The sequence below is a fragment of the Nilaparvata lugens genome, chromosome 8 (assembly GCF_014356525.2).
Source record: "Nilaparvata lugens isolate BPH chromosome 8, ASM1435652v1, whole genome shotgun sequence".
NCBI lineage: Eukaryota > Metazoa > Arthropoda > Insecta > Hemiptera > Delphacidae > Nilaparvata > Nilaparvata lugens.
The window spans coordinates 29,327,087-29,352,367 of record NC_052511.1 but is presented as its reverse complement, the minus strand read 5'-3'; the positions used below and the strand labels follow the sequence as shown (position 1 = coordinate 29,352,367).

The window sequence follows — 25,281 nt, the reverse complement described above, 5'->3', positions numbered from 1 at the left end:
TTATCCTAGATTCTTAAATGATTGACACTCAAGTGTTAGTCATTTCAAGAGGGTATATTTCACAAGCATAAAATTATTTTCTTCATGTAAATAATATTGGAAAATATATACAAATGTATCTATGAATGTTCCAGAATTTGTTACAATAACTGAAGAATCTATTCACAAAATACAATCTTCTAAATGTTGTTATTTTATAAACTTTCCATTTAAACCAAATCATTAGATATCACTTTTTTCTTAATATATAAATATTTATACACTGCAAATTAATACGATACTCATGCATCACAACTAATTCCTATGGATTTGTAAAGATAAGATTTTCCAACGTCTGGAAATTTACCCATCAACATCAACAAACGAATTAGATTAGCCTATTATAATTTAACTGTAATCCAAAATTAAATATTTTTAGAACAGTTTCTATTTTCAAAAATATTCAATTACTTTATCTGCGCTTCTTATTTTGAAGATTTGAGAAAAATTTCATAATTGAAAACCAACAGAGAATAATCTACCTAGGTATAATAGTTTCAATATGGTATTCAACAAAATATTTTGGATTTTGAAGTTTTTCTATTTTGATTTCATTTTTCATTCACCTCTGCAGAGATTCTATCGATGATTGTAGCATAAAATATATATGTATATATTATTATGTGTCATTTAATGACTGTACGTTATTGTAATAATAATAATAATGACCGCTTTGAATATAATTTTGTTTAATCTTAAACTTATAATTACACAAGACTTTTCGATTATAATATGATGATAGTAATAATAATAATAATAATCATTCTTCAGGCCTCACAAATACGCGTACGTCAGCAAGTTCAATCTGTTTCGGGGGCATTGGCATTTGGTAACAGTATACGATCGTTGAAAACAGAACAAAAATACATTGTTTACCTTGTTCTCGCTTTTTTGTTATACCTACATAATATATATTTGAGAATTGATACAGTACAGATCCTATCAATCAGAGAGTAAATAGAAAGATTATACATTCAAGCTCCGATGATGATGAAAAAATCGACCTCAAGTTCTACAGATAATAATGTGGAATACATAAAGGAGGGCTCTCGTAATACCCGAACTACTCATTGTACTTCGGTGGTTCTCTTTGTCGTTTTAAAAAAATAGAATTGAACCTTAAAAAAGGATCCAATTTAGTTGAAAAATATTTTCACAATTTCCCGTTTGTCCGTCTATTTTAATTTCAATTAAAATATGTATATTTTACGAATAATGCCACGTTTACAAAAAATCTAACAAACTCTCAATTTTCAGAAGAGTTTATGAAAATGTGTTACAGGGAAAATTTTACATACATGGAAAAATAATTTCACATTTATAGGTTCTTTTGTACTAAAGCTAAGTGGGATTCCTTTGCTTAGGCCTTGTACTTTTTCGGTCTGAGAAATAATAGAACTGGTCTCTAACTTTCAGGTATGGTCAATTTCGAACTCTCAAAACTAAACATTTAACCAGCAACATTGATTTACCAGAAAACGCTTTCTTCTAAATCTAACACACAAGCAGCAGAACCAGCTTTATCTAATAGGCTAATGTATTATATATATATTATGCATTTATGTTTACAATAATTTAGTGATAGCATATTTTACAATGTTCAAAACTGAATAAGAGTGCTATTTCAAATACACAACCTTATTCCCAGTTGAATTCATTAATCAAATTCACTTCTTATCATGAAAATAATATATTTAATACTTTTATATTATGATGAACTAATAATATGGGGAGAAACAATAATAATAATAATATAAAAGATTGGTTCTACAGTAAATGAGTAATTCGATTGGATAAATTATATAATTTATTGATCAATGATCGATTTAAAATACATCAGCGTTCAAAATATAATTTTTAAAATATCTATGATACGAAATATTATTTATTTCCTCTCAGCGTTATTTTTCTGTAAATGCATCTGAGAAAAAACAATTTAATCTGTTTAAAATAGAGATATATTAATATTATAATATATATTATTCAACAAATTGACATTTTTGTTCAATAATTTTCATTCATTGTATAACATATATTTTGTATAGCTACAATGTTTTACAAGTTTGGTCGATTATTATACAATCCCAAACGCAAAAATGCTCTATTCTGTAGAGTGTTGGCATGTCAAATGTGATGTGTGTTGGGTGCTGAATTCAATGCATGTATCAAATATAATATTAAATATCAATATTAATTCATGACTAGTACAATTTCAAGAAATTCATATAAAGCTCTGTTTTTATTATTACAGTTCAATGTTTGTAGTTTCATTTTTATGAGAAACTCATGTCATTTATATCAATATGCTTTGAGTCAATCTCCACTTGTGTCTTGAATAATATTGGCCAATATTACATGCAGCTTATTTTCTAAATCAGAGTAAATTATTGTCAACACTCTACAGAATAATGAATGCAAAAATGATTAGCATTTCCATGTTTGAATGATTGTAGTCTCTTTTCGGTTTACTAGATAATAGAATTAGAATAGCAGTAGCAGCAACAACAGCTCAAAGCTTTCCGCAATTAGTTATTACTACAGTCTTGGTTGGCTTTCCAGTTTGATCTCCGAATGTGGCAATCTTTTCAACTAGGTCGAGGCCCTCAACTACATGTCCAAATATGGCGGTGAAACCGCGCATTTCTTGAAGTATGACACGGAACTGTGACCCAACCATGCCCAAGTTGTCGTGTCGCTTCTGAGTGCGCCTCATCCCGACCGCACCTCTTACTGCTGGGAACTTGGTGTCATCAGGCATGAAGTAGCCTTCCTCATATATAGACCGTCCTCCGCGACCGTTGTTCAGTTCGAAATCGCCTGTTATGACTGACTCACCTTCCCAGCACTGGAAAATGGCACAGCCTTTGTAGCAGTAGCCCATTTCGCCGGTGGTTAGGACAGCGAAATTCTTTGCCATTTTGGGTGCTGCATCTGGCCGCGTTTCGATGACCATGCGGCCGTGGGGAGTTCCGTTGACGTCGATGTTGAAAAAGTAGAGGAACTGACTGGAGGGAGGTCGCACGTTGAGGGTGACCACTTGTGGTTGGGGCGCAGTTTGCACGGCCACCATGGCTCCCATTGGCTCCTGCACGTATTGCGGAGGAGGCGCCTGCACCTGAGGTGCCTGTGTCTGTGTCAACACCTGCTGCTGCTTCACCACATACTCCACTGTCCCATTGTGCTGCAGATGCTGTTGTTGTTGCTGCTGTTTGGACAGCACATGGCGTGAGTACAGCTGCGACATGCAATAGTTGGCAAGGAAAAGGATTGGGTTGTGAGTCGCAGCCACATGGTTCCTATTCGCGGGCTGATTCACAGGGGAATCCAGCGCATGTATGTTTGATACAGCCTGTTTGAGTAAAGCAAAGTCAAAAACCACACCTGAATTGCCTATAAGGTCGTCTAGCTGGCACTGGAGGAACATTTCTTGGTACTTGGCCTGTAATCGCTGCTTCTCTAGTGATAGTGATGTGAAGAGTGCTTGAGCCTCGCCGGGGTTCTCGAGATGGGCGAGTCCCACTCGGGCCTTGGCCAGTGTTTCGCGTGCTTCGTTCACCTCGGGCATGTGCAGCCAGCCGTTCTGCAGGTCAGTCTCCACATGTGTCTTGAGTGTTATGCACGCCTCCAATACTTTCAATAGGAACTGGCGCTGTTGCATGGCTAGCCTCTGTACTTCCCCCAACATTTTTCCAACTGCCAGCAGTTCTAGTTGCACCTGTCAATCATCATACATTATTAATTATTATATTGGGATTTTATCATTATTCATTGCTAATCAATTGATTAAACTTTACAATATTCAAGAGACTACTTTCTAAACTTCTTAATTTTAAAAATTCATTTTATTAAAAACATACTACATTTACTTACAACACTCAACTTTATTAACTGTCCAATAACATATAATTCCATTAACTTATTGTTTCATCAATTCCCTAGAATTATAATATTATTAACGACAATTCATAACCAATTATTATTTTTAAAATTAATAGAAATTAAAAGTTAATCAATATTGTAACAACAAAAAACTAGTTACTCATAATTGTAATAAATGAGTGGATGACAATTTCAAGTATTTCTATTCAAAGATATCAACCGACAGTATCATCTTTACTGGAACACAAAAAGTTTATTTCATATGAATAATATTAAAAATCAACCACTACTCCATAAACTGCTGAATAAGATGAGCTAATCAGTTTATCAAGGTGGGTTCGTTAGTTGGATAATATGGTTGAATAATTACAAATTATGAAACAGATTACTGTTGTGTCTGAGGGACGCCAATCACTTTGATATTGTTTCATCACATTGAAAGCACAATAAATTGTTGCTTGGTTGCATTTGAAGTTTCTGTAATCCATATTTATCTGACTCCTAAGAACTTTGATGACCAAACCTGAATTTGAAATTTTTTAAACCCCCTCGTATTTCAATCCAGTACTGTACTTCAGTCATTCTTATTATGATTACACATTTGTCATTTGATTCTGTGAAGAATTTTAATTTTTCAAAGTTTCTCAATTATAGGAAATTAGCTATTACAGTCATTCAAGGGATTATTTTTTCAAATTCAATCTTGCTTATTTTGTTCAGGGTGGATAAAATGCACATTAAAAATAATTTTTGTAAAAATAAGCTAAATTGAAATTTGAATAAACAAACTTGAATTTGCAGAATAATTTTTATTTCGAATGGCCACTTATTCTTCTCACCTCAGAGGCTAACTGTTCCTTGGCTTCGTTCTGCGACTTGATCTGGTGACTGGGATGTTCTGCCTGTGTGGCACACGCTCGACATATGGCCGCACAGCACGTGTGACACCATAACGCTAGTGGCATACCATGTGTGTGACAGTTTTCGCTCGGCACCAACTTCAAAAACAAATTAACATTTTGTAAGAATCCTGTTTTGAATGGATAGGTACTGGGTTTTTTGAAAAGGCTTTCTTGTTCAGTAAAATGTTTTTCAGTACTATGTTTGATACTCATCATTTATGTAGAGTGAATATCTTTAATGTTTGTAATAAATTGTATATCCTATGATATTGCCTATCAGCACAGCCAAATCTTGCAATGCCATAACTAGAGCAACGTTGGAAAACCTAGTCTGTCAAATGAATAAAAATCACGTTTCATGATAATTTCTATTGAAAATTTTTGCAGTTTGCAACTGATCTCAATGCTTTAGGGCTGACTGACCTAAGGTTGCAACGTTGACATTTTCATAATCTCGATATTCTACTAGAAATGGCTAATGGAATTAATTTGAATTTTTTATTCATATCACGGTTATAGAGGTTATATCACGGAAGAAATGGATAATATTGTTACCATCAGGCTTCATACATAATTTCATAGAACATAAAAGTTAGTGATGTGTCTTCATGTAGAATATTCCTATCGGTTCCTGTTAATCCAATAGATTAATATTCAACTGAAATATGCCAGCTAGTTAGTATGCCACTGTTATAAATTAATTTCATTTCCAATTTATTCGTCTACTCCATAAAACCATAGAGAAAATATATAGCTTATTTTGCTTATAAGCTATAAATATAGCTTATAACTGAATTGAAATTTTATTTAATTATGATTTTTACTTTCCTTGCCCTATTAACATAGGTAAGGAAAGTATCGCTTTCCGAAAAAAATAAGGTACCCCAATTTCTGAATTTCTATACGTTTCAAGGTCCCCTGAGTCAAAAAAGTGGTTTTTGGGTATTGGTGTGTGTGTGTGTGTGTGTGTGTGTGGTGTGTGTTTGCGTCTGTGTACACGATATCTCGTCTCCCAATCAACGGAAGGACTTGAAATTTGTAACTTAAGGTCCTTACACTATGAGTCCGACACGTGTTACAATTTCAATCAAATGCAATTCAAGATGGCGGCTAAAATGGCAAAAATGTTTTAAAAAACAGGATTTTTCGCGATTTTCTCGAAAACGGCTCCAACGATTTTGATCAAATTCATACCTAAGATAGTCATTGATAAGCTCTATCAACTGCCACAAGTTTCATATCTGTAAAAATTTCAGGAGCTTCGCCTCATCTATGCCAAGTTTGATTTTAGATTCCCAATGATCAGGCTTCAGATACAATTCAAACAAAAAATTTCAAGTGGAAAGGATTGAGCATGAAAATCTCTACAATTAATGTTCAGTAACATTTTCACCTAAAAATGGAAATAAGCTCGAAATTCGATAAATTGTGATAATTCAATTGCAAACTGTTGGCAACTGTTGATTCTATTTAATCATTCACTATGAAGAGATAGCAGACCTCGTGTGTTTCCAGCGTTATTGTCCTGTCACCAGCTGGCTCATATCTTAGAATAGTAGACTTGAGATACTCGTGAACACTAGCGTCAGGTGATCAATTTTCATAACGGCAAGGAAAGTTGTGTGAGTACGCCACACCAGATTTTTTTTTTTATTCCTCAAATTCTTCAAAGTTTAATGTTGAAGTTAAAAAGTCATATGTAACCACAGATGTGATTTCATTACATCTAAGGCTCAGTGCACAAGGCGTGACTGTTTTTACTTTCCTTGCCCTATTACCATAGCCTAGATAAGGAAAGTATTGCTTTCCGAAAAAATTAAGGTACCCCAATTTCCAAATTTCTATACGTTTCAAGGTCCCCTGAGTCCTAAAAAGTGGTTTTTGTGTATTGGTCTGTATATATATATGTGTGTGTGTGTGTGTGTGTGTGTATGTGCGTCTGTGTACACGATATCTCACCTCACAATTAACGGAATGACTTGAAATTTGGAACTTGAGGTCCTTACCATATAAGGATGCGACACGAACAATTTCAATCAAATGCAATTCAAGATGGCGGCTAAAATGGCAAAAATGTTTTAAAAAACAGGATTTTTCGCGATTTTCTCGAAAACGGCTCCAACGATTTTGATCAAATTCATACCTAAGATAGTCATTGATAAGCTCTATCAACTGCCACAAGTTTCATATCTGTAAAAATTTCAGGAGCTTCGCCTCATCTATGCCAAGTTTGATTTTAGATTCCCAATGATCAGGCTTCAGATACAATTCAAACAAAAAATTTCAGGTGGAAAAGATTGAGCATGAAAATCTCTACAATTAATTTTCAGTAACATTTTCACCAAAAATTGAAAATAAGCTCGAAATTCGAGAAAATGTGATCATTTAATTGCAAATTGTTTGCAACTGTTCATTCTATTAGATCATTCACTATGAAGAGATAGCAGACCTCGTGTGTCTCCAGCGTTATTATCCTGTCACCAGCTGGTTCAGATCTTTGAATAGTAGACTTGAGATGCGCGTTTACAATAGCGTCAGGTGATCAATTTTCATAACGGCAAGGAAAGTTGTGTGAGTGCGCCACACTAGATTTTTTGCAATTACAGTTGCAGACCGCTTGCGCACGCAACTGTTCTGAAACCTTGGCAATGTATTCAAGCGGGAAGGCACAAACGACACAACTAGTTTTCGACATGTCTCAAATCAGTCACATACAACCGTAGGCCGGCATTTGCAGTTGCGTTGCAGACTCCAGTTGCACTATATCAAAAAGAGAAAATCAAGGTACCTAGAATACCTAGTATTTTAGGTACATGGGAGGAAATAGATGCAACTGATTTAAAACCGGCCTTGTGCCGGTACACTCGTGTGCGGACTGAAGTTTAGTTTCAGTAACAAATTGATTTCAGACCTGAACTGGTAAAACAGTCACACCGTTTGCGCTGGGCCTAAAATGTAAATTTAAATTCAAAATCATTTATTCACGAGTGAAAAGCTTACCGACAGGTTATGAGGGTGACTATGATTTGAAATTCAGAAATTATGAATTGGGTTTTAATACTTTAAATAAATAAATATTGTTGCAAAAACTTTGTAAACTCTTGGATTCTACCCAAAATATTGAGTATTACAATATTAATATAGTGCACAAGTTCCATTTGAAACAATCCTAACAAATTTTAGAATATTAGACCTATTTATAATGGATGACTAGATTATTTGCCCACCTTATTGTTATTCATTAAATTGGTAGATTAAAAAAACCATAGTTATTTATTGAATTAGTAGATTAAAGCTGGATTCGTACATAAGAGTTCTAAAATATAAGAGTTCTAATTTGAATAGTCCTATTCAGCTCGGCAAAGCAACTATATAAATAATCCCTTAAGAACTTATTGGAATTATATTTTCACTGTCACTAGTGTGGGAATCCAGCTTATGTAAGCAAGATATTGTAATGAGGTTCATAATCGAGCATACGTGAGAAGATACTGGGGTTGTTATGGATATCTTTATTGCGGCATTTTTCTTCCTTGGAATAATTTCATTGGAATCAATAGTTCTTCATTACTAGATTAAGAGGGACTCTCACTCACGGATGTTTTATGGTATGCAAGGGAGGAATGGAATAAGTTTTATAGTTGCCTCAAGTCTCTTATTATTTCTGTTTTAGATTTTTTAAAGTTCATGTTTCAGTTAGTTATTACAATTCCTTCAAGTGAGAGGGCAAGATTTAGGAAGAAGGATCATTTTTGTTCATTACTGTATTTCATTTATTTATCTTTACTCTTGCTGATTAAATTACAGGAGCACTTTTGTCTCTCAAGAAAAACTTTTCTCCATCCTTTGGCTTTTTTTGTATAGCTTGAGTTGAAGAGCCGACCCCATAAATGAAGAATAAAGACGATGATTGTCTGATTTGGAGAGTGACTTTTGGAAGTTCAGTTCAATTTCGTTCAATGTTGAAATACTTGAAGAATCTTGTATGAAAATTAAATTCGATTGGAGGGCTGTCCATTTTTTATTCACTGCTAACCAAATTGCAGTGTTGCCTGCTAACCTTTCTGTCTTTCTTGGGCGATTTTGTTGAATTGAACTACAGTTCAATTTCGTTTATTGTTGAATCTTCTTATGAATTATAGAATGATAACTTCTTATTCAATTGGAGGACAAATTTTGGATAATAGTTTTGATGAATATTTCTTTCAAATTATTGGAAGATATTAGGGAAGCATTTTACTTATCTTATTTACTGCCGACTAAATCGATTACCTTTCTTATACGTAATATGTCAAATTTATTTTTTGAATTTGAGTCATCTGGGTGAATCTTTGTTTATTGTTAAGCAATTTCTTTCCAATTGTAGTAAGACATTGAGGAAGCACCTTTCATTTTCCGTGTACTGCCGACCAAAGTATAGCAATAATGTTTGGTCCTGTTGTTTGCTCGTTTTTCTGTCTTCAGTAGTTTTTGTCAAATTTATAGTTCAAATTAGAGGGTGGCATTTGGGAAGGATAGTCTGAAATCGTTTATTGTTGAACCATCTTGAGGAATCGATCTTGATGTAATTCGATTGGGGAATTACAAGAATTCCCAAATCTATATTAGAATTACCCAATTTTGGGGATCCCAAATTTTAGGAATACTTCTTCCCAATGCCAGGAAGACATTTGGGAAGCTTTCACTGCAAATGTGCCGGAACCAAATTGCAGTATTGTAATTATATTTCGTCCTGATGTTCCCTGCTCAACTTTCTCTATCTCTTGGGCAGTTTTTCATCAAACTTATTGTTTAAATAGGAGTGTGACATTCGGGAGCTGTGGTTTGATTTCGTTTATTGTTGAGGGAATACTAGTTGGTTGTTCACCTTTCTGTCTTTGTCGGGCGGTTTGGCGTGGCCGTTGGCGCCTATCTTGATAGTGGCAAAGTTGTTGCACAGCGTGAGGATGGGGCTGTAGGTCTGCAGTGTCTCGGGGCCCTGCTCGGCCAGCTCGGTGCGCTTCCAGCAGTTGACGCAGAACACCTCGTGGCCCTTCATCATCGACTGCACGCAGTTCAGGCAGAAGTAGTGCTTGCAGCTCAGCAGCTTTGGCACCATTTCCACGTCGTTAAACTTCTGCTTGCAATAACCACACACTGTCAGTTCTTCCAGGTCTTTCATGGCGACTGGCTCCATCATTCTGAAATTTCAATAAATTTGCTATGAAATCGACTATAACCGTGAATATAATTGGCATAAAATAGAATGAAATCTAATATGAACGTGAGTGTATTAATCAAATGGACAAGTGCAGTGATGAAGAGAATAGATGATCAATACTTCTTCATTGTTTTTGCTTCTACCCATTAATTTTGCTTGGCTATTCTAAACTCAATGTGTTCTCATTTTTCCTGGACATGGTCCTAGAATTTAACTGAGCTCCATCACTTATTTGAACAATAAATAAAATGAATTTGTGAATAAAAGTGAATATATAAACGAATGAATATTTTTCTGACCATGATTCTAAAATTGAACTAAGCTTCGTTACTGTAAAAACAAATACAAATTTCAATATAAGAAATCAAATTCAATTTCCATGAAATAAGACAACTAATAGACAAAATGCACTGAATATACAAACAGATAAAAACATTGGCGATGATCCGATGAATAATATTTTCCAAGCATAGTTAAAATAAAGAATGTAATAATAGAGTAGATTATGTAGTGTTTGAGTAATGCCAGCGCCAAACTCTCATATGTTGCTTATACGGGTTAAATGAAGGGTGGCAGGTAGATATTCACTCTGGCGCTCGTCGTCATTTGTACGCACTTGGCAAGCGGTATTTTAAAATATGTTCAAACTAGTGGCCCAACTAGAATAATTTCGAAGTTGTGCACTAGAAATTTAGATGATTGCTTAACAACAGATTCTATTAATGGACAACCTAATCCCTCCTTTCACAAATTTATTTATCTGTTCAAACAAGCAAAAATTGTAGAAATGCTTGGGAGAGAAACAACAGGCTGAACCCACAAAACTGTTCTTCAATCATAAATTTTAAAAACATGGAATGGTTGGAAATAAGGCGACGTTTAAATCGAATAAATTCCTAGTCTGAAGATTTATTCACTGCAATAACAATTTTGAATTAAGATGATTTATATAAAAAGTACAAGAAAAATTCACCTCTTAAATTAATGAAAAACGTGTAGCCTGATAATATTGAAGGAATACAGTATGAGAATTTCGAGTTTGTTCCACCCTGAATAATTTTTAATTGTACCTAACTAGAAGAACTTTCGTAAAACAATTTACTTAATTTACTTATTCATTTATTTTTATAAATGTTACCTATTTATTTAGGCTTTATTATTAATAGTTTGTGTTGTTTGGCTAGGTAAATGATGAATCTTGTATAGCCAAAATGATAAATAAGCAACTAGTATCTACTTAATATAAAATTTCGATAGTAGACTCGGTAATTTGGAAAAGATAAGAAGGTAATCGTGAATTTCTATTGAAAATTAACACCTACGTGCAGTAAGTAAACATTGGCTTTTCTTCAGCACTAACCAAAATACGGATTTTAATAAAAAATATTTAACATTAACTCAAATGTTCAACACAAAATTAACTCAATCTACATTGATCTACTATGCATGTGAAATTACTGCTCAAAACACTTTGATGCAGCTATTGTGGCATGGGTTTATTGTAGAAACAGTAGCCACCTTCAATAGACGAAGTTTTGTCCCGAATAGCCAAAAATTAAAATTTTAGAAGACCACAGGACTAAGAGGCATCAGAGTCAGATTGCTATTATGATATTACAATAATATTATTATAGATAAATTAAATCTCATTTCGAATGATCCGCAGTACTGCTTTTATATTTGAAGGCTTTACGGTACTATTACCAATTGTTGGAATCTAATAAAAAAATGACTGTAATGCAAATAGTACAAGTGCACTATAGCAATAGGATCAATAGTGCAATATTGTACTATAGCAATATGTCCTAAGATCATTCTTATTATTATCTTAATTTTTGCATCTACATAGTTCAAGGATGATTGAAAACTAATTTAGTCCGTTGGTGGATAACTTCAGCTTCTATGCCAACCGTATAGCCTAAGATATTAGTTTGAACGTTGAAACTTATTATATATTAGCCTATAGAACGATTAAATGCAAAAAATTATAAAAAAACGTTATTACTAATTTGTAAAATTTATTCAAATGGGAATCAAATTGGAGCCCCTGCTATTTTTACATAGTATGTAAAAAAAAAAGAAAAATGTTTCTTCTTTCAAACATAGCCTACACTTTTAGACCTATGCCATCACTTGTTTATATTGCATCATTAATTTTAATTACTTTGTGAAATGATAGAAAAATATCAATCAAGCTACAAAATTGATTGTCATTTTTAGATAAAGAATACAAAAAATTAAGAATATACAACTAGGCTATACTAGTTCAATTTCTACGACATCAATAGTGTTATTAAAAATACAACATACATCAGGGTTAGCCTATGTGGTCCAATTAATTGATCCTTAACTTATTAGGCTTTAAATACCTACACAAGTATATTCTACAATATTAGTATATTAACTGCTGTCTATTTAAATTGATCTTTAGGCCTATTCACTAATTTTAGCATGATTATTTTTTGTTGGAGAATTCATTCTGAACGTTGATAAGTTATGGAATGTAAGTTACAGTACAAAATTACTAACGTATGTTAAAATTTCTAATATACACAATAAAATATAATATTAAATTATAGCAATGATTTTAGCTTCTATGATAGACATTTTTATTGGCTTTAGGCTATCTTATAAATCAACTAGGTTACCTAGTCGATGATGTTTTATTTACTAACGGGTTTCCTAACCTCAACTTCAAAACGTCAATAAACGTTTTATTCTCTGAAAATCAATCTTATTTTTAAAAAATATTATAAACTTGCAATTTTAAGGTTAATTTTAATTACTTGCTGAATTGACTGTTCATTGTGATCATACTATTAGCTTTTCCTGAATTAAGCAATTTTTACATTTGATAAATATCACAACAAAACAGTTTGTTCATCCTAACGTAGTTTTAGTGAAAATCAGAGAAAATATATTGAACATTGCACATTCTAGTTGTAAAACTAGTTTATAGTTGAATAACTTATTGATAGGTATAATTATTTTTGGAATTACGTTCAAAGTATTGTACGATATGTTGGTTATCAGTATTTGTAATCAAAAGATATAGGTTAAAAATTTTGTTATTAAGCTTCTGTTCTTAATCAAAAAAATAAAAGGAATATTTTAAAACATTATAAATAATAACGGTAGTATTAGTGTATTTATTTTCATGTTACGGAAAGAAAGAACAGCCAGTGACTAGAGGTTATCAAGCGGGATCATCCAGTTAGCCTGTTGTGTTGAGCCAGCCTACGGTTTTGGTTCCACTTACGATTCTCCTTATCACAGCTTTCAGTTAGGCCTACCGTTTCTTTGTGACTGTAATACACTCAAAAAGTAGCTGAACTGAAGAAATTAATCAATAAAATGACAAATCAGATAATATTTTATTCAAATTTTGGAGGATTGTAAGTTTGTTTCTTATTGAGTATCATTTTTATTTTCAAATGACAGTTCCAAAGCTTGATAGGCTAATGTTGTCAAACAAAAGATTTACTGAAATACGATTACTTACGAGTAATTATAACAGGTATTAATTTTATTTTCAGAATTCAACACTGTAACTCTACCTTGAACGTCAATTTGCAGTTGTTAATTTGTAATTTAAGTAATCTCCCAACGTAGTAGCGAACGAGCTGTTACGTTGTAAAACAAACGCGGGTTTGTCACCGTATCAAGGTACTTTGAGCACTGGGAGATGTCACTTCACAATCTTGCCGTAAACAAATCACATACTGGAAAAATCGCAAACGGGAACGCAAAATAAAAATAAATTCCTATATAAAACTCTACATCCTTTCTTGCCACATCATGATATTCACTGTTTCAGTAGACGACTCTGGCATGGCGGACGGACAGACTGTTGTTGCTTCGAAAATCAAAATATTGTGCTGCTAGCGCTGCCTTGCGGCCACAGTGCCAACTAATCACTCCCGCGTTGTTTTGTTCTATTTTGTTGTTGCTTTTACTGGATTTCTAACATTATGGCGGTATAGAAATTCAAATTGCTACATCTCATTTCACCTAATATTGAACATCCTTTTGACCTTAATTTGCTGTTGTTACATTCAAACACTTGTAATAGTCAATAAAGGTAAAAACAATGAAGTATTGATCAAGTACGGTATTGTAGTTTTTAACTAATTATGGTATGCTTAAGTAGTAAGGTACGGTAGCCTATTATTAACACTGTTCTTCTGTTCAGAAAAAAAAAACACTTTTTTGTCAATTAAAACTTACTCCAGGCCTACCTACCTATGGCATGATACGGTATTGATCTTTGAAATTTCTTATGATTAAATCTTATTCATAACAAATAAATCAAACCTACAAGCACCAATATATTTTTTAGTAAGTTCTATACCGTACCTATTATTAATAAAGAAAAGAATCGGCTTATGTAGGGGATAGGGAATTTGCGAATAACGCAACATCACTGAACTGATTAACTTGAAATTTTGCATATAGATTCTTAATTTACCGAGAATGGTTATAGGCCTATTTTAAATTCTTCGAGATTCCACTCGGTCAAATTTTCAGATTGTCGAGTTGTCAATTACACCATTTTGCAGAGCACGGGTTACCTGCTAGTTTCTCAATATTTTCATGAAGTTCAATTATAATCCTGGTTATTGAAAATAAATGTTTTTCAATATTTCAATAAGTAGCATATTAGAGGCTTTTACCATACATACTTACCTTCTTATTAATTTCGTTCATACTATTCTCTTTTATTTTCTTTCGATTCCTCAGAAATCTTCTCTCAAAACATAAAGAGATTATACAATAAATATATCCAGCTTTCCGATTGTTCAATTCATTATAAGTGATTTGAAAATAAATTGGCCAACTTGGTTCAGGTAGTAGCGTATCGGTGAAATTAGTGCAGTATGGATTATTTTTGGAAATGTGCCAATGCAATTATTTTCCTTTTCTCAAAAATGCCAGCTGGAGAGGAACTTTTATTTTTTGATTTGCCAATACTATTAATAAAATGGTCTCTATTGAAGGTGCTTCAATATTAATTTCTATCACAAGCAGTGTCTTGTGGAGTGATACGATATATCCTACTATAAGAATAAGCCTACTTGAAAATACTGTCAAGTATCATATTGAATTTGAATTTATTTATTGCTTTATACAGTGTATGATTTCAAAGTTTTTTAAAATGTTCCACAAAAATGAACAGAGACAGTTTTTCTCACAACAAAACTAATATAGGTTTCCATATTATTCTTTCTACTCAAATAAAAAAGTCCAAGGTATCATTGCTGGCATGTCAACAGTCCATGATGATATTATTCTGAGAGCACAAAAGATCAGCATTTGACACACGAAACTGAAGACGTCGTTCATTTCCGGACCATCACTTATATTTAAAATGTCGTTTAGGCAATTCAGAGAGTATTTCCTCATATTTTTGTCTGAAACCGCTATATAGATCACAATGTAGAAAAATGTGCTCCAGCGTTTCGTCTGCTTCAAAGTCACCACACAGTAGACAAGGTACCTGAGGGTTGATTGTATATTTGACACCTTTCAAGTGGAGAACGATGGCTTCAGTATTCATGGAAATCAATTGTAATTTTTATTCTCATTTGCATCAGTTGCAAGTAGTCTTCTGAAGCACATCTTTGGTGCTCTGTTTTCGCTCACATTCAGGATTTCAAGCCACCAGTTGAATGCTGATTTGAAAATATTGAAAACAAGATGATGACGTCCTGTTTCCAGTCTGACAACATAGCCTGGTGTTCTGATTGGCTAATAGAAAGATGACTTGATGAACTTTGTTTGAACGACCTCCAGCTGTTGCCAGTATCTAAGCGCTCATAATTAACTGCTGTAGAATAGTACAGACTTTACCATAGCATAAAACAATTTTGCTCTCGAACTCCATGAGACCTGGAACGGGAGTCCACTACTATTCTCTGGACACATCCAGATGCTGATGCTGCTTTACGCTTCATGTCTTTGGCAGCCTGGTGGAAAAGACCAGAGATCGAGAATACTACACCCAGGTACCTGATTGTGCAGACAGTTTCCAAAGGATTATTTCCGTAGTAAAGTGTTTCTCTCCTTGCTCTACCATGACTTTTCTTGAATATCAATACCTTCAGGGGTGCCCACAAGGGGGGGGGCATGGCGCAATTTGCGCCATCAACATTTTTGGGGAGGCATGATTTTTTTTTTATATTTTATATCAACATTTTGAATCATGGCTATAAAATCAAGGTATTAAATAGAGATATCCGAATGTAGTTAATCTTAATACTTTTTCCCACCTTCACAATGTTATATTTTGCAAATTGTAACTCAATATAAAGCATAAAAAATACAATTGATAATATGTTGTATGCAGGAATTTTAGTAATTTTAAGCCTATGAGTTTGAAGGTAAATCTTTGACAAAAATAAATTATAACTTCATCATCCACTATTATTCTGATTTCCTTTGCTTAATTTTAATTTTTAATGGTCCTGTGTTTGAGTTTCCTTGCAGTAGCAACCTAATTTTCTTAAAAGCACAATGATAAGTTGAATTGTAATGTACATTTTAATCTAATAATTATTTTAATTTCGAAGGTGTTTCATGATGATATTAATATCTCTGAAATGGGAATGCAATTATCAACAACATCGCAAACTCTAGTGAATTTGACAGAAGAAAAACTTCTCTTGTCAAAAATTTGCGAAAAATATCAAATGAAGCCAATTTTAATCTTTCAAATTTACACCCTATTTACCACACAGTAATCAAGTAATATTTTTCACAACTGTAGGCTACTCATATAAAATAGTATGATAATATATTTAGTATTCCAATAAAACATTTCGTTTTTGAAAAAAATGATATTTTCAAGCCCCAAAATCCATTGAAGAATTGCCGAATTGTTTGATCAAGAGATTCAATTGATTGATCATAAAGTTCAATTGCGCCGTGAACATAGATAATTTGATCTTAATCAAGTGCAATATTTTATAAAAAGTTTGGAGACAAAAGTCGCGTTGCCAATACATACATAGAAATTATACTCATAAATCATTCGTAAACAGTACAGGGGAAATACTTTCACCATTGAAAATATTCATTTGCCACCAAGCAAAGCCTATGGTAGTAATTGGAATACTGTGTATCTTTTCCTGCTCAAATCAAACATGTACTGTACCCTACAGAAAAGTCACGACATGCCAATTGGAGAATTTTCTCATTTTCAATTGATATCTTCTCATTTACAGTTGACGATTTCTCAAATATAATTCACTATTCTCAATATTACATGTTATGACTTCCCAAATACAATTGACTATTCTTATCTACATATATTATGGCATTCTCTCAATTATAAGTGACTATTCTCAAATACAATTAATACTTTCTTAAATTAACTTGATACTTTCTCAAATACAATTGGAAAAAGAGTTCCCCTCCCAAGCGTTCTTATCAATGCTTTTCTGATACATTGATATGAGAAATAACGCTTATTGCTTGAATTCATTTATCTCAACTTGAGACAAACTGAATTCAAGCTCATTATAAATATATAAGGTTGAATTTTGAAAATCTGAATTATTTGAATAGTCATTGCTCTATGTTCAATGAGTGTTGGAACGAATAAATTTGATGTAGCAGATATTTGACTAATATGATCAATCTAATCTGTCGAAAAACTGCTGAATTTTTAATTGGAAAAACGTTGAAGATGTATCAGATACAACAACCAAGCTTCTATAAGATTAAATTGTACAAAATTTAAATTCAAAGACATCTTTTTATCTTGTATCAGTCTTTATTCAGAAGCGGTTGATTATGTTGAGTATTATGGAAAATAAAAAGATGAATGTTTCAATTGGGTAAAACTTTTGAATTGGGATTTTATCTATGTAATAATTTAAAGGGAATCTGATAGGATTTTTCCACAACCTGTCCTCATTTTGGTTTTTCCAAAAAATGAATAAGATGATTTTTTAGCTTTCCGCTAGTCTCAAAAATAATATCAAAAAGATACTTTCTTTCTATTTAAAAAGAAATAAGAAACGATGGTATATATTTTTACAATATTATGAAAACAGAAAGAATTCCTCACAAGAACAAAGGTAAATTATGTTCTTTGGAAGATTAGAATGTAAGATGTGAATGTCATTCACTGACTAATGTTAAAAACTGAAGGGTTGGGAATTGGGATACTTTGGGGGGGGGGGCATGCACCATTGCCCTTTGGGGGGCTGGGCACCCCTGAATACCTCCGTCTTTGATACGTTAAAAACAAGTTTGTTTAGATGACAGTACTCCTGCAGAACGTTCAATTTATTTTGTGCATCTACTCGGGTGTTGGATAACAGAACAGAGTCATCAGCATATGACAGGAGATTCAAGCCCGTCCTCTCATTGATGCTGACATAATTACACTCTTACTTCACAAAATAGTCTTCCATATCATTGATAAAAATTTCAAACAGGATCGGTGAGATAGTGTCGCCCTGCATCACTCCTTGTGTTATTGGAACCTCCTCTGTATAGCCACCAGCAGCACTTATTATCACAGTAGCCTTGCGGTGGAAGACCTGAAGAATTGCAATCCATTTCCTGCTTATACCATATCTGTATAGTTTTTCCCACATCAATGAGTGATCTATGGAGTCGAAAGCTCGCTGGAAATCCACAAACGTTGCATACACTTTCCTCCCCTGTTTCACAATCTGCAAACTAACCAAAGCATTTAAAGTAAATATACTATCCATACAGCCTCTAGGCATGCGAAAACCATTTTACGCTTCGTTCAATGGATTTCCATACTCTATCCAGTTGGAAAGCCTATTGCTCATCATTTGAGTGAAAAGCTTGCAGATACAATTGACCAAAGAAATTCCTCTAAAGTTTTCAGGTCGGCTGCTATCTCCCTTTTTAAAAATCATGAACATATTGACTTTACTCCATCCTTCGGGGACTGATTCATTGTTTAAAATTTTGTTGAACATGTTCAAAATCAGTAATTTTCCGTTGAAGGGAAGATTTTTAAGGAACTCATTGGTTATCATATCAGGCCCAGCAGCTTTTCCCGATTTGCATTTACTGATTGCTTGGTGCAGCTCACCTAGAGAAAAAGGGGCATCAAAGAATGGACGCAATACGTCGAGAACATCCCACGTTGTGCAGACAGTTCTCGGCGGGTAGCATTTTTGCAAGTAGTCCTGCCAACATTTCAGGTCGATGCTGTTATTTTTGGGTTTCAGACCATTTATCCTGCGAATCATTCCCCAAAACTCTTTGGAATTCTTTACACTGCTCAGTTTAATTTCCTGTTCCTTCTGGAAATTCCGTTTTGACTCTCTCACAATTCTCTTGTACTCTCTTTTTAATCCCAAATATCTCTGATAGAATTCAATTTCAAAGTTACTGTTTTTATAAATTCCAAATGATTTATACATAACTTTTTTTGCTTGGCGACATGCTTGATTATAAAATGGTTTATCCACACATCGTTCAGTCTGAACACCGCCGTGATTACTACGGAGCATTCCATGAGCCTGCCCAAATAGTTTTATCTCTTGTACAAAGTTATTATACATCGATTCAGCACCTAGATGTAAAGCCTGGGTTGTACTGTGCTCGAAATATTCCTTGTACGGTATTTCAAGATTTGGATTCCATATGAGTTTCTGTTTTCGACTGACGGCCGGTGTGCCTCTCCTCTCCTCCTCTTGATCATATTCTCTCTTCTGGATCGTAATTTTATGATGATGAGATAGTAAAAATAATTTCAAGACATTATCTCTTTTTTACGAATGAAGTGTTCTGATACTTTTGTATTTTTTTTTTTTTTTGGATTGAGAATGGTGTAAATGGATCAATATAAACAAAATACCATTTTTCAAATAATATAGGGAGAGCAACTACATCAAAATATTTTTCCTCATGATAGCAAATTGAAACAATTTATTTGAATAAAAGCCCGTCCATGAAATAATATAGGAAGTAAAGCTCCTTCAAAATGTTTCTCTCAAAACAGTAGATTGAAGCAATAATTTATTTTTCAACTTATCAACAGTTTGAGATAATCTTGAATGCGGAAGATATCTAATGCGAAATAATCGTTTTATTTTTCAGAGAAGTATTATTATTATCTCCTCGATGTGATAAAGACGGGTGTGAATAGATTTCATTTTCAAGTTAGGATGGAAAAGCTTACTTTTCTAAATGATAGTGATAAAGAATTGAAGCGGTAACAATATATATTAATTTTCTGTTGCTATTTTCGTTTACCTCGTTTTCCTCTCTATCGACTGTCACGAGTGTGAATGTTGGTATATATTTAGATAATGTGCATTACATTATCAGCTTTTTATTGTTACAAAATCCAATATTATGCTAAAATAGCTTATCCATCCTTATAATTGCTATGAAATTTTGTTGCTCTTAAGTCACTATATGACAATAGCACGGTCGCACAATGTGACTGTATTTTAAATCTAAGCACTGTATTATTTTTCTATTCTCTAATTTCTAATTCTACATCAGTAGAATTTTCTACATTCTTTCACTTAAATTCATTTCTTTTTTCTCTCTCAGTTTTTCGTTGGCAAAATATATTAACTCCTATTTTTCCCAAACACATTTAAATAACTGTTTTAATTCGCAGATATTTATTCATTATTAAATAAAATCTCTTCTATCCTTATAGTTGATGCAGGAATAACAAAATATCAATAAAAGTAAAAGTAGTTTATCTTGAAAACATAAAATGGTATTGCTTGATGACTTTGGAGGGTTATTTGAGGATGGATGCTATGACACAATAGAGTATGATAATGTGTTGAATTTTCAGCCATCATTGAAATTGAGCAATGCTTGTAAGGCGTCTATTAACATCTTACATATGAATATACGTAGCATGAATAAAAATTTTGATGAGTTCTCCACTGTCCTTCAAAACTGTAAAACCACATACCATTTAATAATTCTATCTGAAACATGGATTTCGGAAGATCACGAGTTTTTCTTTCAGCCTGAACGGGTACTCAGTGATAAATTCACCTGCTAAATTTAATAAATGTGATGGAGTGTGTGTATTTATCAAAGATAATCTAAGTTCTGAAATTCTAAAAACTGATATTGCTTCCGCAAATTCTATTATCCTCGATATTAGTGTACCACATATGAAAGAAAACATCACACTTATAGCCGTGTATAGACCTCCATCCTTATCAGCAGAACAATTTATTGAAGATATTGGCGTTTGCCTGGAGGAGTTAAAAAATAGAAAAAACATGATTCTCACAGGTGACATAAACATTAATCTCGATCAAAACACAAATATTGTAAATGAGTACTGTGGTCTGTTACATATGAATGGTTTAAAATCGTTTATAAATAAACCAACAAGAGTACAGAATGACTCAATATCAACCCTTGATCACATATTCCATAAAGATGAAACATCCAATTATGAGGATGTATTAGGTGTAATTTTCAAGACTAACATTACAGATCATTTTGCAACTGGTTTATTCTTGGGCACATCAGATCACAAACAAGTCTCCACAAATTACAGAGAGTTCACTGAAAAAATAGATTATTCAAAACTAATTACAAACCTACAAACCGAGTCTTGGCAGGATGTATTGGATAGCAATAACATAGAAAACATAGCACCAAATTTTATCGACAAATTAAATAACCACATCACTAATTCAAAAATAGAAATAAAATTGAATCGCAGTCAGAAACCCTTGAAAAACTGGATTAGTGCAGGCTTAGTTAACTGTATAAGAACTAGAGATAAAATGTATAAACAATTGAAAAAACAACCTCTCAATCTTAACTTCGATCCAAGTGCCTTGAATAAATATTTTGCAGAAGTTGGTAAATCGTATGCCGAAAAAATAGAAAACTCTGATATTGAAAATTGGCCTCACTTTCCAGATACAGTTGTCAATTCACCACATTCATTTTTTTGGTTGCCGACAAATGAGTGTGAGGTAATAGAAACAATTTTTACGCTAAAAAATAATTCTTCCCCAGGTATTGATAATATTAGTAATATGTGTTTGAAAAATATATCCAATTACATTGCTAAGCCATTGTCTTTCATAATAAATAAATGTTTTGAGCAGGGATACTTTCCAAAGGAGTTCAGAATTGCTAGAGTTGTCCCACTCCACAAGGGCGGAAATGTAGGCGATCCATCCAACTACAGACCAATAAGCCTGCTCAGTAGCCTTTCCAAGATAATGGAGAAGATAATAAAGACAAGATTTGTGAATTACCTAAGTAAATTTGATATTATTCATGAAAATCAATATGGCTTCCAAGCCGGAAAGAGTACCCAGGATGCCATATTGCACCTTGTAGACATAGTAACTGATAATTTTGCTAAAAATAAGAAAACTTTAACTGTCCTACTCGACCTGGCAAAAGCCTTTGACACTATTCCACACGTGACACTGCTAAAAAAACTAGAGAATATAGGGAGGGATACGTGGCAAGGCATTGGATTTGTTCAAACATTATCTTAAAGACAGAACGCAAATCATTTTAATAGGAAATAAGTCTGATCAAATAAACTTATCAGAATATGGCGTACCACAGGGAACTGTACTTTCTCCATTGTTATTTCTTGTGTATATGAACGATATACTTAAACTTAACACACAAGATAGAAAGATAATTTCATTCGCAGACGATACTATCATGACTTTCACAGGCTCTACATGGGAAGAAGTGAGAGATCTTGCATTAGAAGGGTTGAAGTCTGTTAAGTCATGGTTAGATATGCACAAGCTTACTTTGAATCATAAAAAGAGTTCATTTATTGCTTTTTCCCCAAATGCTGGATCCAGACCAATAAATTTAAGTTTGAAAATCCATAATTTGTCATGTCGTTTGCCTGCGCTGGCCTCTTGCCGGTGCCCTGTACTTGAGGAGGTGGATCATGCCAGGTATTTAGGTGTTATAATTGATTCCCATCTAAGGTGGAACTACCATATTGATGAAAAATGTAAAAAATTGAAGTATCTAATTTTCAGATTCTATAAGATTAATTTGTTAAATGACATAGATATAGCTAAACTGATCTATGTGGCATATGCACAGTCTGTCTTGCAGTATGGGATACTGGCCTGGGGGGGGGGGAGCGGCCAGCTGTCATATGAACAAAATTTTTGTGGTGCAGAAACACATAATAAGAGCATCCCTGGGTAAACCTAGACGCTATCCAAGTAATTAACTTTTTAGAGAATTGGGAGTGCTCACTGTTAAAGAATTGTATTTTAAAAATTTGATTCAATATATAAATAAATGTAATTTGAGGCTCAACATGAGAGACACACCATACAATCTAAGAACAATGACCATAAACCAGGTTAGGATGGATCTAAATGTATGCAGGCAACAATTCAAATACAAAATTGATAAAGTTATGCTCCTGATTCCAGCGAGGATCGTACAAATCAGCTGCAAAAAATAATATTCTAAAGAAATAGATCACTGGTTGAGGGAAAATGGTGATATACTGGAATCTTTTTGATGATCTTAAAAAATAGTTGTTTACCCTAAAACAGAAATAATCATACAAAAAAACCATAATAATTAGAATAGTAATGAAAAAAATAACAAATCGAAACAGTAATAAATCTAACTGAATGATAATAATAAAACATAAAAACTAATAGTAATAATCAAAACAGAAAAAATCACATAAAATAAAACATAAATAATAGTAATAAAAATTGCTGTATCGGGAGAAATTTTTCAATAGGTTTCTTTTGTTATTCATGTTTGGTAATATGTCAATTATAAGTAATTTTTAGTAATATTGTATTTTTTTTGTTTTTGTTCTTAGAATAGAATTATAATTATAATTTCTTTTTAGTTTTATGAAATAGCACAACTCGCATCCGCGCTCAGATTCTTTCTTTGCGGATGCTAATCTTTCCATAAAATGTAATTTATATTTATGTTTGTTAACTGTTTTTGAATGGAAATAAATTTGATTTGATTTGATATGAGTTGCTAATTCTCAATAAGCATGGCAGATGATCTGAGGTTAGAAAATCATTACTTATCTCAAGATCCACTGTAGAAGTTAAGCCGTGGAAGTTGGTCCAGACTAAGTCAATAACACTACGACCACTATTACTCAAGTATGTAAAGTTACCCTCTCTATCGCTTTCAGTACGGCCGTTTAAAACATACATTACATTACTCTCCATGAACTCCACCAAAAGTTTTCCTCTTGCTGTAACGGTGAAATCCTGTGTATTTCGGACCTCTCGGATGCGACCATCTTTGAAAACGTCAGGGTCGTCTATGTTATTCAAAATACCTATGCGACTATTCTGGTCCCCACCAACGAAAATTTCACAATCTCCGTAGAGCTCCAATATTTCATGCATCTCGGAATTGAAGAGATCAAGCAGAACCTGCATTGAATCAGACGGTCTAAAATACACGCAACAAACCACAAATCTTCTATTTTTAGTAGTCTCAATGAGGACTACAAGCCAGAACGGCGATTGATCTATTATTGTGTAACTATGTAGCTTGTTCACCAATGCGATCAAACCTGAAATTGGTCTGCCAATGTCCTTATTTTTATAGCATTCACGAAGATGGAATTAAACTTATCTTTGATCACCCGGGGAAGAGGCACACAATTCGACGTCAACCAGGTTTCACAGAGAAAAATGACATCCAAGCCTGAGAGAACAGTCAACTGTTCAAGATCTAATAAATGAAAATTGTTCATGCCTCCTATATTCCAGAATAGTATCATGTAATTGCTCCGTAATTCAGTTGAACGATGGCAGGGTTGGTTTTGTGATATTTTGGGTTTGCTCCGTCATATGCAGGTTTGCCTTCTCCTCTTATTATTTGCTATGATTGATTCGTAGAGACTCCTTGGCTTCCATCATTTTCTCCTTCTGAATTCTCAAAACCGCTTCCATCACTATTTATAACTACTTTCAGATCTTTTATCTGACTCATTTTTCCATTTGTACCACTGGCTTCAATAAGAAAATTTTTTATGCTTCCACTATTCCCAACTTTCCTTCCTTTTTTGGCAACCTGTTCGCCGTGAAAATTCTTATAATTTTCCTCCTGCTTCCTCGAAGATGACTCCTCACTTCTCGCCCGCTTCGCTGACTTGGCCTCCCGTTCCTCCAGGTCCTTGAGTTTCCAGAGTTTTCCATCTACTTTCAGCTCATCCTTTATCATTACAACATTTTCCCTCACTCTTCAACTTCAATAGATGCGCAAACAAGTCTCTTCTGATTG

The 25,281-nt window shown here is 33.5% G+C and overlaps 2 protein-coding genes across 3 annotated transcripts in view; one reads left to right on the top strand and one right to left on the bottom strand.

Moving 5' to 3' along the window:
* Positions 1–25,281, top strand: part of LOC111043698 (nuclear protein localization protein 4 homolog) — a 101,420-nt gene that overhangs the window by 60,592 nt on the left and 15,547 nt on the right. The gene's annotated exons all lie outside the window — the stretch shown is intronic.
* LOC111043699 lies at positions 532–13,897 on the bottom strand. 2 transcript variants are annotated; one of them, XM_022328718.2, is made up of 4 exons: positions 13,578–13,897; positions 9,688–10,000; positions 4,758–4,916; positions 532–3,754 (listed from the first exon to the last, which is right to left on the bottom strand). In XM_022328718.2, exons 2-4 carry the CDS (start codon positions 9,997–9,999, stop codon positions 2,549–2,551), a joined length of 1,677 nt encoding a protein of 558 aa, XP_022184410.1. In that variant the 5' UTR covers position 10,000; positions 13,578–13,897; the 3' UTR covers positions 532–2,548. The 2 variants fall into 2 exon arrangements, with proteins under 2 accessions (XP_022184410.1, XP_022184411.1); XM_022328719.2 differs by having other exon boundaries at positions 13,523–13,891.

Excerpts from the sequence above, each read along its gene's own strand:
- LOC111043699 (XM_022328718.2), bottom strand. The coding sequence starts at position 9,999 with ATGATGGAGCCAGTCGCCATGAAAGACCTGGAAGAACTGACAGTGTGT. Across the intron at positions 4,917-9,687 it reads CGCCCGACAAAGACAGAAAG|TTGGTGCCGAGCGAAAACTG; the intron begins GTGAACAACCAA and ends TTGTTTTTGAAG. Across the intron at positions 3,755-4,757 it reads AGGAACAGTTAGCCTCTGAG|GTGCAACTAGAACTGCTGGC; the intron begins GTGAGAAGAATA and ends GATGATTGACAG.